At 40.3% G+C, this 14,561-nt stretch overlaps 1 protein-coding gene across 3 annotated transcripts; it reads right to left on the bottom strand.

Moving 5' to 3' along the window:
• Window positions 1–2,424: 2,424 nt before the first annotated feature.
• On the bottom strand, window positions 2,425–12,909 carry LOC110044942 (uncharacterized). 3 transcript variants are annotated; one of them, XM_020750517.2, is made up of 3 exons: window positions 12,593–12,909; window positions 4,902–6,442; window positions 2,425–4,383 (listed from the first exon to the last, which is right to left on the bottom strand). In XM_020750517.2, exons 1-3 carry the CDS (start codon window positions 12,726–12,728, stop codon window positions 3,124–3,126), a joined length of 2,937 nt encoding a protein of 978 aa, XP_020606176.2. In that variant the 5' UTR covers window positions 12,729–12,909; the 3' UTR covers window positions 2,425–3,123. The 3 variants fall into 3 exon arrangements, with proteins under 3 accessions (XP_020606176.2, XP_020606179.2, XP_020606177.2); XM_020750520.2 differs by lacking the exon at window positions 12,593–12,909 and adding an exon at window positions 7,448–8,682; XM_020750518.2 differs by lacking the exon at window positions 12,593–12,909 and adding an exon at window positions 7,220–7,391.
• Between the last annotated feature and the right edge of the window lie 1,652 nt (window positions 12,910–14,561).

Here is a 14,561-nt window from a genome sequence, read left to right as displayed (position 1 = left end):
GGATCTAAATGGAAATTAATTAAACCATATATATTTTACACCCAGGTCTCGGCGCCATATAGCAACAAATGTCTACGAAAAAACACGAATACTTTCGAAGAGGGTTCGTTACGACTTTATCCCAAGTTTCAAACTCAGACCATTCTTACAATATGTTCCATAACCGAGCCAAGTCCGTCGTGATTTTCATTATCTCAAGATTCTTAATTAATGTTCGTAACATCACGGTTTACTCCTTTTATCAACTCGTCTCATTTTAAGTGTTAGTTTTTGTGTGCTGATTTAAAATAACCCGGGGCACTACGAAAACAACATATCAATGCAGCCATCTTTTGACGTTAATTGCCGTTTTTGCCCGAGGACGCAATTTCGGAGACATATTTTACTTTTCTTTGTCAAAACACACCTTAGCTGTGAGATATTGAATAAAATATTCACGAACGTTTGACAGAATTTCGCTTATCACACCGGAGCACTTATGAGAACCCAATCGACCTTATTCGGCATTAACCTCGTGTAAGCCAAACAACGCTTATGGCTTCCTCAAAGTTATTCCTCGGCGCGATGCTGCTCGCGTTAGTTATTTTCATTGGCGTAGCTAGTGCTGATGGAAAACCCGATGGACATTACGAAGACGTGCCAGTCAAAGCCGAAGTTGAATCGCCAGAAGGAAACGAAGACAGCACGAAAGCGACAGAAAAGAACAGAGAGTTACAGGAAACCGCAGAAGAAGAAACGACTTGGAAAGAGAATCACAAGAAAAATCAAGTGGACCCTAACGTAGATGGCCTTATTCTTCTAGCATGCATTGTTGGTTTGGTTCTTTTCATCGTCGTTTTGCGATACATGTGCTGTACCATTGAACAATGCGAGGAAAAATCCAAGAGATCCCTTGCTGCTAAGGATAAAGTAGAACACACAGAGAAAGAGATTATTTTGCACGGAATGAAATACAAGTCCTTGGTTTGAAATGACTGACTTAAACGTTGAGGCTTATATATGGCAAAGTTATTGGCAGCATCTGGAAGAATGAAACACAATTTCAAGATTCGGAAGCTGATTGGTTTTAACACCATTTTAATTTGTCAAAAATTCGGGATTACTGCACTATTAAGAACACGAGGTCGAATTTTGGATTTCAAGAACGTTCGAAAACGTTTATGAAAAAACGAACCTCGACTCCCCGATTAATCTTTTCACGACATTTTTAATAGTCTTCATGCCAGAATCTTAATTAAGGGAATCGTGTAAAAATTTTGCACCTGGGCATACTCGATACTTGTGCAATACTTTTTTTAAACTAATTGATATGATTGCGAAACAAGTTTGACTGTATCTGGCGAGCTTCGTATACTTCTAGAGCTCGGAAATTTTATTGTCTATTTATAACAGTTTTTGGTACAGAAGGTTAAATTTTTACTTGACAAGTTTTTCTTTACTATGGGTCGTATATGGTAAACAACGTCGCATTGCAAAGCATCAGCTTCCAAAAAGGACGTTACTTTACTCCTAGGAAAAAAAAGCAGAAACAAACACACTCACAAACAAACAAACAAACAAACTTGTAGGCGCTACTATTTTTTATCTCTTAGTTGCATAGTGGGCGTGATAAATTTTTTAAGTACAGTAGCAACTAAGGTCTTTTTTTTCCGCCATTTTATGCGGTGTAGACGTTGGGCAACCTGACATGAGAAAATTCCCGAAAAATTCAATTTCTGAAATATTTATGGCCTATAATGCTTCTTTGCGACACAACTCAGTTATGACTAACGGAGTCAGAACTAGTGATGCAGGTTTTTCGAGAAACATATATGTTACGTTTGGGTTGTTCCAGCCAAATTTCGCCACAAGTTTTAAGTCGATCTTACCAACAAATGTATGTATGGAAGACTAAAACAGGATCACTTCCTAGACTATAGACTGTAGACTACAGACTACAGTGGCAAACGTTCAATGAGGTAAATGTATATAGAAAGTTGATTAAAACGTCGTTTACTTTTGCTGTGAAAACCGTAGCAATTCCTATGTCTTCAAAGATACAAGTCTTGTGAATAAAATAATATTCAAATCATACAGTAGTGGTCTCTGTTTGGGTTAAGGTTAATAAGAAAATATTACTTATTGTTAAGTAAAAGTGTAGTAAGCAATGTGAAATATTTAGGAGTATGGCAATTTTGTATATTGATCATGAAGTCCGCAGACTCAGCGCACCAGCTTGCAATAAGAACAAAAAAAAAAACGTCGCGTAAAAAGTGGCCAAGAAAGTCGCTAAATCGGTTTAAAAAAAAAAACAAATCGTTTTCTGCGTGGCACTTATGGGCCACCGTAGGTAGCAGTTTATTTTCTTGTTTGAAACCCCTGTAGAATATTCAGTTCTTCTTGTTCATAAATTGGGTTACATACGCAAATAAATGAAAGAACAGATTAAAGAATATAAGGGATTTATTAAAAGCTCTCTTTTTCTTTTTTTCATTCAAAGATATAAAAATCTATTATATTAACAATATGGAACTTAATAGACTAGAGGAGAGAGAAGAAAATTTCCAGTTTTCGTTTACTTTGAAAAAAAACTAGTAGAATAAAAACATAGGTAAGCTTTAGAAAGAGAACCCTGAATTGGCCTTCTCTTTTCATACAATCTTATTATTTCATAACACGTTTCAACCTTAGCAGCGATCAAAATACACCTACTCAAAACATTAATACTAACTATTACATTAACATCACTGGAATAAAACAAATGGTCACTGAAAGAAATTTATCTTGATATACGATGAAATTTTTCATAGTGAATACTTTAACAAATATATGAAAAAAGTATGGAAAACTTGTACGCTGACGTTGAATACCGTGAACATTAACGGGCAACAAATGGAAGAGACGATTTGTGGAAATCGACATATATTGTGGAAAACGTGTCGAAAACGAAACGCATGAAACAGCTGGAGGCCTAATAAAAGGGGCTTTGTTCATGCGTTTTTTAAAACGTTGTGTGACATACCCATGAGATAACCTCTATACCTAAACGCTGTTATGTGACATGCAAGACGATCTTGAAATAGAACAAAGCCTTCAAATAATACAGGCGTAAAAATTCGAAAAGCGAAGCGAAATGAAACAAGTTTAAGAAATACCGTTTCTTTCTAAGACTGACCAGATATTTCGGTCACATCTTACAGTCTCTGTTTTCTTTTTCAGTACTTCTTTACTACAAGTTTGAAGTCTTTTCTTTAGAGAGCTCAAATTCGTCAAGAGTTTCTCACTCTTTAGAACCAGTTTCTTTGTTTCAGCGGGCTTATCTTTCTTCTTCGTTTCAGGAGGAGAGGAAGCCATTTCTTGCTTTGTAATTAGGGACGCTTGCTCAGTATTCTCTGGCAATTGAGGTTTGTCCGTCTTCAGGGCGGGGGCCTGGAATCCAGACGAAAAAGCCTCAAATAGATTTTTATTTCCCTCCTTTGGCTTTTCGTTTGCGTTACCGGCAAGCGTCACGCATTCCGTTTTCAAATCATTGGACTCTTGCGGTGACTTCACTCGTTTGTTCTCGGATAACTCAGTGCTAATGGGCGTTTCAGTACCTTCGCGTTGCGCTACCTTTGCGCTCACGGTGCAAGAGGTTTCGCTTCCACTTCTCGTTTCCTCTTCACTGTGAAATTTAATTTCTTCGTAATGTTCGTTTGTCCCGCATTCTACTTTGACTATGTTATCGTCCGACTCCTCTTCGTATGCATTCAATGGCTGTTCGAAACTCTTGGAACATTGATTCACTTTCTCTTCGTTTATTACTCTCGTGGAAGTTTCACTGTGTTCCGTTTTTTCTTCCTCGGTGCGTGGAATTTCAACTTGCACCTCTTCACAACTGTCCTTGAGCTCCATGGAGAGATCTTTGCTTTTCTTATCTTCTTGTGGACGTTTATGGGGTTTATCGTCTGATTCCTCTACGTTTACTGACTCTTGAGGAAGATTGTCGGAGTGTTCAAGGTTTTTATCATCGTCGTCCGTTACGCTATCCGTGACACTGTCCGTCACGCTACCCGCACCACTGCTCCTTCTATCGTGACATGGACTTCCACGCTTCTTTCCCTTATCTGCACCTTCTTCCTGCAAATCCGTCGAACTTTCGGCTCGCTTCAGTTTCATAATCAACCGTTTCTCCAGTTTGTAGAGTATCTTTTTCTTCCATTCTATGGTCTCGTTCTTCATTCTTTCTCTTGTTTCCCTGAGCTTCTCTTTGATTTCTGGAACCGTCTTGCTGAGCCTGGGTGAAGTGGGATTACTGCCTCGACGTTCTCCCGTCTCGGGTGGCGATCTTCTCTCCTTCTCCTGCTCAGCCATTTCCGAACTGTCGAGAACGGGAAGGTATGGAGGGGGGCCGCCCAAGTATACCTATATAACAATAAACAATGATAAAATCTTTATTTACCCACGGTATCCATTTCATATCATTGTGCTGTGCAAATTACAAAGAGAATCATAATGAAAGAAAAAAAACTTATTTAAAATGTAACTACCTAAATTAGAATAATATTATATACTAAACTAACTATAGCACGTAGTATATGTTTTCATTAAAGAATGTTTCTAGAGGAGGATAAACTAGGGGCTTGCTTTGCTTCCGGTGACAGACTATTCCATAACTGGGACAGATACTCTCTGGGCAAAGTTCTTTTCGAGGGCTTCTGTATTGTATTTGGTCTATCTGAAATAAAAAGATTACGTGCGGATCCCCCGAAAATGTAGTTGTGGATGGTACTTGCTAAGGTGAATTTCTCTGAAGCATATTTGGGGAATTGTTTATTCATATAGTTTTGTACATCGGTGTCTTAATATCTCGTCTGTCACCTAAGCTTGGCAAGATAAGATCACGAAGAATCTGAGAACATTTAACGTCCTAATTATTATACCTCTGAGTCAGCATGCTCCGGATATTGAAGAGAACCTGGATGTACATGATCTTGGCTTTCGACTGTTTCCATCTGAGAAGCACTAACTGCAATGCCCTGGCTGGTCATAGAGCTATCACTGTGGGCATAGCCATTTGTCAAGTCTATTCGCTCGACTGCCTCCACATCACCGTGTCTCGTGTGATCAGAATGTCCCGTATGATCAGCATGTCCTGGATGTTCAACCTGTCCCGGATGTTGAACATGTCCCGGATAATCGACATGTCTGAGGCGTTCAGTATGTCCCGGATGATCAAAATGTCTCGAAAGTTCAGCACGCGCTATATTTTCAGTAAGCAGAGATTGTTCAGCATGTCCGGGATCAGCGATATCCTTATTGTCATAACTTGTATCGAGGACAATCCTCGTGAAATTGCGCCTGTTTACTTGAAGGTCATTTGGTGAACTATCTCTTTCGTCTACAGAACGTTCATTGTGGTTTGACTTTGTTTTCGTGCGTTGTTGTTCCGTGCTGATCGAGCAGCGAGGTCTTTCAGGAAGAACATTTGTCACAACGACTTCTTCATCTTCGTGACTGTATCTACGATCTGTCACGGCCGTGGCTCTATCGTTGATTCCACTCGTTAAACTTATGACTGGTGCCTGCGACTGGTTTTGCCGGACCTCACTCTTCTCGCGCGCATAATCAGCCCGGCCAACGGTCCTCCCGGGAGTAGGGTGATTTACGGTTTTCGTAGCACTCGCGTTTGCATTGTTTATCATGGAGTGAACCGCGACGATTTTGGGAAGTGTTTTGTGGTCCCAGGCTAAGCCAACCGAATCAGACGACTTGAAGGAATAACTAGTCCTATGTTCCTTCCATTGATCAGCATTAGTAACAATGCTGATCCCAGGCACGCGTCGAAAATTGTGAGATGAGGAGTGAAGATGGGACGATCTGCTTATGCCCTGTGCGTTTGGTGAAACAGAAACTGGCCTAGGATCATTCTGCACAGGGGCTAAAGTCGGGGTCTGATATTGTCTCTCATAAGCTGAACCCTGCTGAGAATGAAACCGAAGTTCACTTCTTCGAAAGCTACCGGACTTGTCGGTTTGATTGAAAAGCGGGTCATTCTCGTAATAATGAACCAGATTTTGCATATGTTGTAACTTTAGCAGCTTTAAAATGTTATTTTTGGTGTTATCGAGTCTTCGTAAGATCTGTAACTTAAATTGTTCTCGTTCAAGCTTTTTATTATGCCTTCTCTGCGCGAGATCTTGCTCGGAGGTAATGGGTGGTGATAGGCGAGGTCGTTTAGCTTCACTTTCGGTAAGCTCTGTGACGTAATCACCGGAAGTACGCCGTCTTTGTTGTTGACCTGCAGAATAGTTCACAAAAGGATTCAGGAATCCTTTCGGCGAAGAAGGACAGGTAGTTGAAACACGTGTTTGAGCCGCCAGAACCCTTTCAAAGACATTTTGGGGTAATGAAAATGACTTGTCCACCACAGGAACATCCTCCAAATTCATCTCTCCTTTGGAAGACGAGCTTGGTTGTGGTTCTGAAATAGAAGCACAATATGGTGTATAAAATGACTGAAATAACTGAAAAACTCTTGAATTGTTTTGTCCACCGTTAACTTAAGTATTTTGACTCCTTTTTAAGTCGATTTGTATGCATATCGGGTGCGAGTCTCAACTACTTTACTCTACGTTACACCGATATATAGAGATTTCACTGAATTCTTGCATTTGTTTTCACCTGATGTCATCGCCGCTATATTGAATGACATCAACAAAAGATTTCTACGAAGCCAATATAAGTTCTTTTGTTTGTGTCATCAAACATGGCCGTCAGGCCTTTGTCATCTGAATCTCTCGGGACAAGTTGCAAAATATCAATTCTGAATATTATCATAAATGTCTCATTTTGCTAAATAACGTGCGGTATAACATGATTTACAAGAAGTTTATTTCGGACGTAGAGGAGACCTAGCTGTCACTTCTGTCACGAAGTGGACTATAAAAGATCATAAAATAACTGAAATAATCGAGAGTTAAAGGGACTACAAACCGAAAGGCTATGTGCAACTGGACAATGAACAATAGGCTATTTTAAGTAAAAGCTCTTGCAAATCATATACTCAAAACCGTTCACGGAGAAAGAAAAGATTACACTGTTTGGCGGTCGAATCAAAATTTTTGGATCAGTTTACGGTTGGCAGTTAACTTCAGTATGACTGCTGTAAGAGAGAATAGCCAAAAATGTTACAAGTTAACGGAAAAATTCGTTTCAAGTTTGCCGAAGAAGCCAGGCTTATGAACTATATAAAATTTACCGGAGCAGTGTCGCGGAAAGAAATTCCGGCTTCAGATGTTGTGCAGCTCTAAATCTTGGACAAGCTGTTTACGCTTCAAGGAAGTTAACGTTTATTGTAGGATAACAAGCGAATGGTACTATAGACATTGTACGAAAGGATGAAAAAGCTTTTATATAAACAACCGGAAAGCGCCCACTGGATTGAATTCCTAAGAATTACCACACAGGCGACATCCGGAATACAAACCTGACCCTGCCGCAATACGTGAAACTATGAACAAATTAAGTTCGTTTGAGTTCCAGAGGTACACGTGTGGGATTGCAGACTTTAAGTTTCATGCGGTTCTTTGGGGAAGGCACTTCAAGTCCCAATTTTTCGTCTTCAGTACTTGTAACCTGTGTTGTCAGGTTGGCTTCAAGCTACTAAGTGAACCGTTCAATTCACGTGACGCTATGAATTAACACGTTCCTGGCCTACAACGCGCTGTGATTGGTTAAAATGAATTACGCAACGTATTGTGATTGGCTAAACTGAGCTATTTTTGAAATTGTTGCCGAAATTAGCAACGGCGGCGTTGTTTTTACCGCCAAAACCTTTCGCTAGGAAACGCCCAGAGCAAAAGCCTACAAAACTGAACTAACGCGACGGTTCGTTTGAGAGGATGGTAAAAATGAAAATAAAATTTACGTCTTTCCTGAAACAATTAGATTCTAGAGACTGGACGAGTTACATTTTGTAAACGTGATCTGTTTTCAGAACAGCGTCTCAATATATCAAAAGACACAAAAGGCAGTTGCGATAACATTTAAATATTTTGAGGAAATAGATTAAAGTAGTCTATTGTTCACAAAGTTGTCTGGGATCAATTGTTTCACAGTTTGTGCTGGTCAAAAGGTCGCGATCGTTCAGCCACAATTTACCCTTAGCTAAAATTACAAATGCTAGCCGAACTAAAAAGATAATCAGAGTGTTCCTCAAGTGTCGGGTGAAAACGATAACTTGAACTAATTAATTTCGCAAAACAATAGTTCTTTACAATTTCGACTGAAAAGTTCTAAATTGTATCTGGAGTATGTAAACCACGCAAAGGAAACAAACGGATGAAGAGATTAGTGTGTGAAAAAGTTCCCACGAGAAACGTTTCCAGTTTGCGCGTGTAAATGTACCACGAGGACGTGCGCCTAAGCATAAACTGTGGGTTGAGGAAAGTTCTGGCAAGCGTGGGTTGCTTGGCAGTTACCCTGGTCCCAGCGGTTTTTCTTGATTTTTCTCCGCATGAGAGAGCTGCGAGGAGCCGCGAAGCGGCGAACACGAGCGCCGCTACGCGAAAAGAAGAAAAATGAAGAAAAACCTCTGAGACCAGGGTACTTGGCAGTAATCTGGTCTTGGTAAAGATAAGGCAGATCTCGTTTTAATTAAAACTTACAGCTAACAACAAAAATCATTCTTAACCGATTCAACGGAAAACGTTGACTCGATCAAATAACTCCACTCGTGATAAATTGAAACAACGCGAAAATAATTTCACAGCGTGCAAATCGACCAAAATATGGAAATATACAAAAAGAGAACAAGAAATTAAATGTAACATTTAGTGTGTGCTAACACTTGCACCGGAGAAGACAGAAGGCTCATCTCTGTCGGCTCTCAACTCAGGTGACCTCAGGTTTGTGAGACGTTTCAAAATGATTGTCACACACAGAGGTGTAAATAAACTTTAAAAATAAAATACGCCTGCGAAGGATATCGTATAAGTTTCAGTTGCTAGTCACTACCGTTGCTGTGTGGTCCGACAAACATAACGGACAGTTTTTAAAACATTGGTCCAGATGGTGCCATTGTTGCTCTTTTGTACGCCGGTGGTTATCGACGCATGCGCAGACACATTATCCCTTGCAATCTTAAAGCGGCTCAGTCACGGTGTTTTGAGTTATTTTGGCCACATTCAAAATTACCTTTAAATGGTAGGAAACCTGAAAATAACAGTTTAATGAGATAGAAAAACACCAAAGAGATAATGATAAACTATAAAGAAACAAGGATGGCTAAGGATGGAGAAGATTGACACGGATTACAAACGACGAATTTGAAAAATTGAGGCTAAACTTTTCAACATGCGCAAACCGTGACTGAGCTCCTTTAACCTTAATTGTTACTGTTCCGGGTTTCTGCGAGTTACAAAAGACAGTCATCTGTGACTGGTGGAAACCCGTAACAGTGACAAACATAGAAGAGAAATGTCTATTCGCAATCTGTGCATTGAAGGAGCTTTAAGTAAGAATTAAATATCTGATGACTTTCACAATAAATTTTCCACTAAATTCTGCTAACTTCAGATCTCATGTTACATAAAGAAATAATAGAAGGAATAATTAATGACAAAAATAATAAACAAAATGACAAGCACAGAAGAAGGATGTTCTGATGTACCACTTGAAAAAGTGACGTTTGCGAAGCACTGTCACTAATCGTGCTGCAGTATTCTACTGTTTCTTCAGAATAAATGGACCATAGGTCGTTAGACCGAAATTCAAGAGAACGACAAAAGCCACGAATCGTGCTTGTCACCGCAGCTAAACTCATAACCATAATCTGAGCGAAATTTAAAACGTGAACAGTAAGAAACTGGAGGACAATCAAAGAAGGCGCTCCGCAAACGTCACTTTTCTCCGCGTGAAAGGAACTCATAGACGTTTGCACGCAGGTAGAGCTCGAGTTCCCCCGCTCTCTAGTGTCCGGTTTACGTTCAGGTCATTTCACCTCCCCCGACATCCTCAACATTTCTTGAATTCTGGGACAAGTTTTTTTTAGAATATATTCGCCAACTTTTCTCACCTAGATCGGGTGTCAACCACCAAGCTCAGTTACTGTATATAGAAACCGAAGTTAGCAACGTCCAGAACTTGTAAGAAAACTTGTCGCATCGGAGCAAGTTTGGTAATTAAACAACAACAAAAAAAACAATAGTCCTTTTGGTATCGCAAGCCCCGGGGGACTTTTTCCGCGAGGCTAAGCGGAAAAGGTTGGACTAGAAAACTTAAATGCTTCAGCACCGGTCTCCACGTAATATAACAATCATTGACCTTATCACTGGCAGATAGAACCGTGAAAAAGGTTTTAGAGCAAGCAGGTGCAGTTTTCGTCAGCAGAACGAAAGACTCTGGAGAGCACAATCACCACAGGTTTATTTTAATTTCTAAGTACATGTAAATAATTCTCTTCTGGGGTGTGCTTGGCAGAATAAATAAACCACTTCACGCTCACAGTATTTTTGATGACGTTGTTCGGCGAAAAAAAAATCCGATTTTAGCGCATAAATCCGGAAATTCAACTCTGCCTTCTCATAAGTAAGCCATAATTTTAGCCCCAATGGAAAAAGAAAAAGAAAAAGCGAAAAAGAAATGACTCGCCATTAGGCACGACTGAAAACAAAACCTCGAGCTTGCACTAGAAAGTGAAAAAACAAAAAAAAAAATCAAAAAAAAAATCAAAAATCATCATCATTTCATACATTATATTCTTAGAGCCACTGTTCCTCAAATTTAATACCTGAATATTTTTAAAATTTTCCAGTCCATTAGTATAGGAAACATAAGAAAACTAGATATGAAAATTTACTCGTTGAAATCTGCTGGAATAAGAAGCCTGCAAAAACGTGGTAGGAGGAACGAAAACGCTGCTGATCGCAACTTTTCTGTGCAGCTCCGCGTTCGGCGGTACCCGTCACGCCAGGCTGAATTATCGCTAGTAATAAACGAAAAGGCGGTTTCTTGAGATCGTTACTCTGCCCGGCTGTTACAGGGATCTGCAGGCGCTCGGTTAAAAGATGCACAGTGCGAAAGAAGGCGAGAGAAATGATTTGTAAGCAGCGCGCTCCTGACACCAAGCCCCTCTCTCCTTTTTTTGCTTCCCGCTTTTCGCACTGCACTCCACCTAAATGAACGACTGGAAGAGGCCACTCTTTTCCGCATTTTTTCTTGTCGGCGTTAGGCTACGAGTAGTCAGCTTTCGTTCCCAAAATCGGCTTACGCTACGCGGAACCGTAAAGCCGGCAAAGATGAGTCAGCGTTTATCTCTCTTACGCCCGGCGCCCGCCCGCCGCACAGCCGGTGGAAGGGCGGGAAAACGCGCTGAGTATTTTCAGAGCGGGTAAACCGCAACGAAACAACATGCAAATGACCACGCTCAAACCATAAGAGAACAAATATCAGAAAGCGAAAAAAACAAAACAAAACAAAACAAAACAAAAACAAAGAAACAAAAACGCCCAGTTTCCTTTTCCTAAAATGTCGTTTGTAGTTCAATCACTGAGGCAAAGCCAGCGCGAATTCGAGCGAAATTTAACATGACTAAAACGAGCAAAATATAACATGACTTTTAAAATTATGTCACACCGTTTTTGTGTTTGTAGCGTGCTAGTTTGATTTTGTTTCCTTCCTATTTTTTTCTCTTTCCTTGCATAATTTGAAACAAGGAGAAAACAGAAACAGTCTGTAATTGCCGCAATAAGGAAATATGGCCATTTTAAGTTTTAACAAATTCTACCACCTCAGTAATGCTATAAGAAATGTGTCGCTTCCATGCTTTGAAGTCTAAATAACTTGATAGTGAAAGGGAGATACCATTCTTGATTTTTATCTGCACATTAATCACAGGTCTTTGTGCATAAAATGTAAAGATTCGTGTAGGGCGTAATGGAACAGTAGAATAATAATAATAATAACAGTAGAATAATAAGAATGTAAGTTAGTGAAAGGTAGGAGAATAAAAAAGTAAATGAAGAAAAACATTTTTTTTTTCTTTTTTATTTCCAATGCACGGCTTTCTCGAATCCGGGCTTCGTTCGCAGTTCTCGATTTCCCACGTGACCTTTTACCGATTGAGCTCAGATTTCAGTGCTCTAGTCCTCTTTCAGTGAATCCCAAAATGTCTAGCATTGCACGAGAATTATAGGGAAATCGAAGCAAAAATATCTTAAAACGTTTCTGTTCGTAAAGCCATCGACCTCCTACTCCTATTTCGTCACAAATCTTCGTGTATTTGCCATGCATTTTCCAGACAAAAGAATACAAACTCTTATGTTTTGACTACACATTTCGTAATTTTATGCTTCATGGCCCAGTCAGTACCACGACAAAATGATCTTAAATTGCAACATACATTACCATATTATCTTTCTCACACCGGGTTAACTGTTAAAATCCGTACATAGTTGCGAAACAGTCAGATTTACCCCAGATTCGAGTAAACATCAAGTTGTCAAAGCGATTTCACTACTACATTACCGTGATACAGGTAGTGAGGTGGTTGTGAATATTTTGTCATCTGTCGAGGCTATTAAGTAGTATTATGAATGAATAAATAAACGAGATGAACCCTCGTTGCACTTACCATAGCCACATGTCCCCTGATTTCTCTGGTAAAGTTCGTTCTGCGAAGTGAGATCGACGAAGGCCGACGATCGCGGAGGACCGTCAACTCTGGTTGGCCACTGCTTGTCTGTTCCCGGATAAATCAATGAATCCATACGCGCGCTCCTCGTTGTTTCGCTTTCTTGAATAAGAAATAGCGATTATAGAGATCGAAAACGTAAACCACGTGCAATCAATGTGATCTGCGAAAGTAAACGCCTTGCGCGTTTTGCAATTGAGAACATACGAGAACACAAATCCTTTTAAATGGACTAAAGGTTTGCGTGGAGTAAACAAATCAATCAACGATTGCAGGCGTTTTTACGCGTTGACAGCTATTTTATACCTCCGTGCAGTGAACTGTAACGGTCGGTATGGGTGTCAAATCACCCTCTCGCAGCTATTTTTGCGATTAGTCACGCAGGATATGCTGAGTCACGCAGGAAAGAGTAGGTTCTAGTCTTTTGAAGAACCATACCCGAGACACGTACCGTAAGCTGTTGTTTTATGTAATACTCCCACTGTCCCAGTCTGACTTACTCCGGTACCGCTTTCCCTTTCAATAAGAGTAAAAATCTTTTCATCCACTTTGATATAATATCGTGCACGGAAACAGAAAAATTCACGGAAAATGTTTTCAAATAAAGTTTGCTGTGTCATGAAAGAATCATTCTTTCTATACAAATCAGCGAGAGGTTCTTGTGGTAGCGATGTGCACAAAATGTCTATTTCAATTCGAAATGCACGCGATATGGATATCAGGCACGAACTTTATCGTGAAACAATTTCTTTGTTTCCGCTCGGCTGTGATAGTTTCCGGGCAGTACCACGAGAAAATATGTGGAAATATGAGCCGTCCATCAGCTTTCATGTGGTAATTCTTACCAAAAAAAAAAAAAAAAAAAAGTCTAGCTTCAGCGAGTTTCGTAGACTGTTCGCAGCCTCTCTATGTGTGCGCAAGCGAAAGAAAATGCGAGCGAAACGCACGAGGGCTGGGGATGTGGTTTGCAAGCGAAGCGAAGCGAGCAAGAAGAATCCCGTTCTGCGCTGGCGTCGAGTTCTTTCGCGATTCTATCCACGCGTTCAACGATCGCATGAAAATACGAGAAAACAGAGTGCTGTGAACAGTCTACGAGTTTTGGGAATTGGACGAGAAAAATCAAAATGTAAAGTGAGACAGCCGAGGTAAGGGTAGCCTGCAGTTCAGGCGGATTAGAGGGCTCTAGCGCGATACACGAGCGGGCGCGAAGCGCGAGGCGAGAAAAATCCTCCTGTAGTCAAACCATTGTTTATGCTCTACCGCCCCCTTGAAATGATTGGCATGAAAGAATGAGAGGGAATAAAGCAATTCAATTTACCGTGGTGCGAAAAAATGCCTCAAATAACCAATTTACAAATGTATATATGACGCAAAACAGTCAACAGACGTGAACACCCATATAGCTTAACACAGTTTTAATTTAACAACCGGGCACTGCATCACAATGTAGAATGCAAGTAATCAACATTGATGATCACCGACTGAATAATTAAAGAGATTTCTGCAATAGAAATGAGGCAAGACAAACCACACTACTTGACACATGGCAAATTACAGAGGTGTCAAACTCTACAAAGCGATAGATAACAACTGAAACTATGCAGAGCTCTGACCTGACCGACGGCTCTACTCTACTTTTAAAAAAATCACCCTGATTACACAACATTAAGTGCCCTTCAAAAACAAGTGAAGAGCAAAATAAAAGGTTGAGAGCCTGGAATTTATGAGAGAACGGCAAATGTAGAAATGTCACGAGCCGGCGTAGGAGTCCGTGTAGGCCTGTCACCCGAATCAAACGCATTTTGTTTTTTCTCGCGTATGACGTCACGTGGCTTAAAGCAACCAATCGACAGGCGGATTTTTCTCGCCGCGCGCTCGTGTATCCCGCTAATCCGCCTGTACTGCAGGC

The sequence above is a fragment of the Orbicella faveolata genome, unplaced genomic scaffold (assembly GCF_042242905.1).
Source record: "Orbicella faveolata isolate gen_17 unplaced genomic scaffold, um_ofav_v1 contig_25, whole genome shotgun sequence".
Lineage (NCBI taxonomy): Eukaryota > Metazoa > Cnidaria > Anthozoa > Scleractinia > Merulinidae > Orbicella > Orbicella faveolata.
Note: the sequence above shows the minus strand (reverse complement) of the source record. Positions and strands in the feature narration are given on the sequence as shown.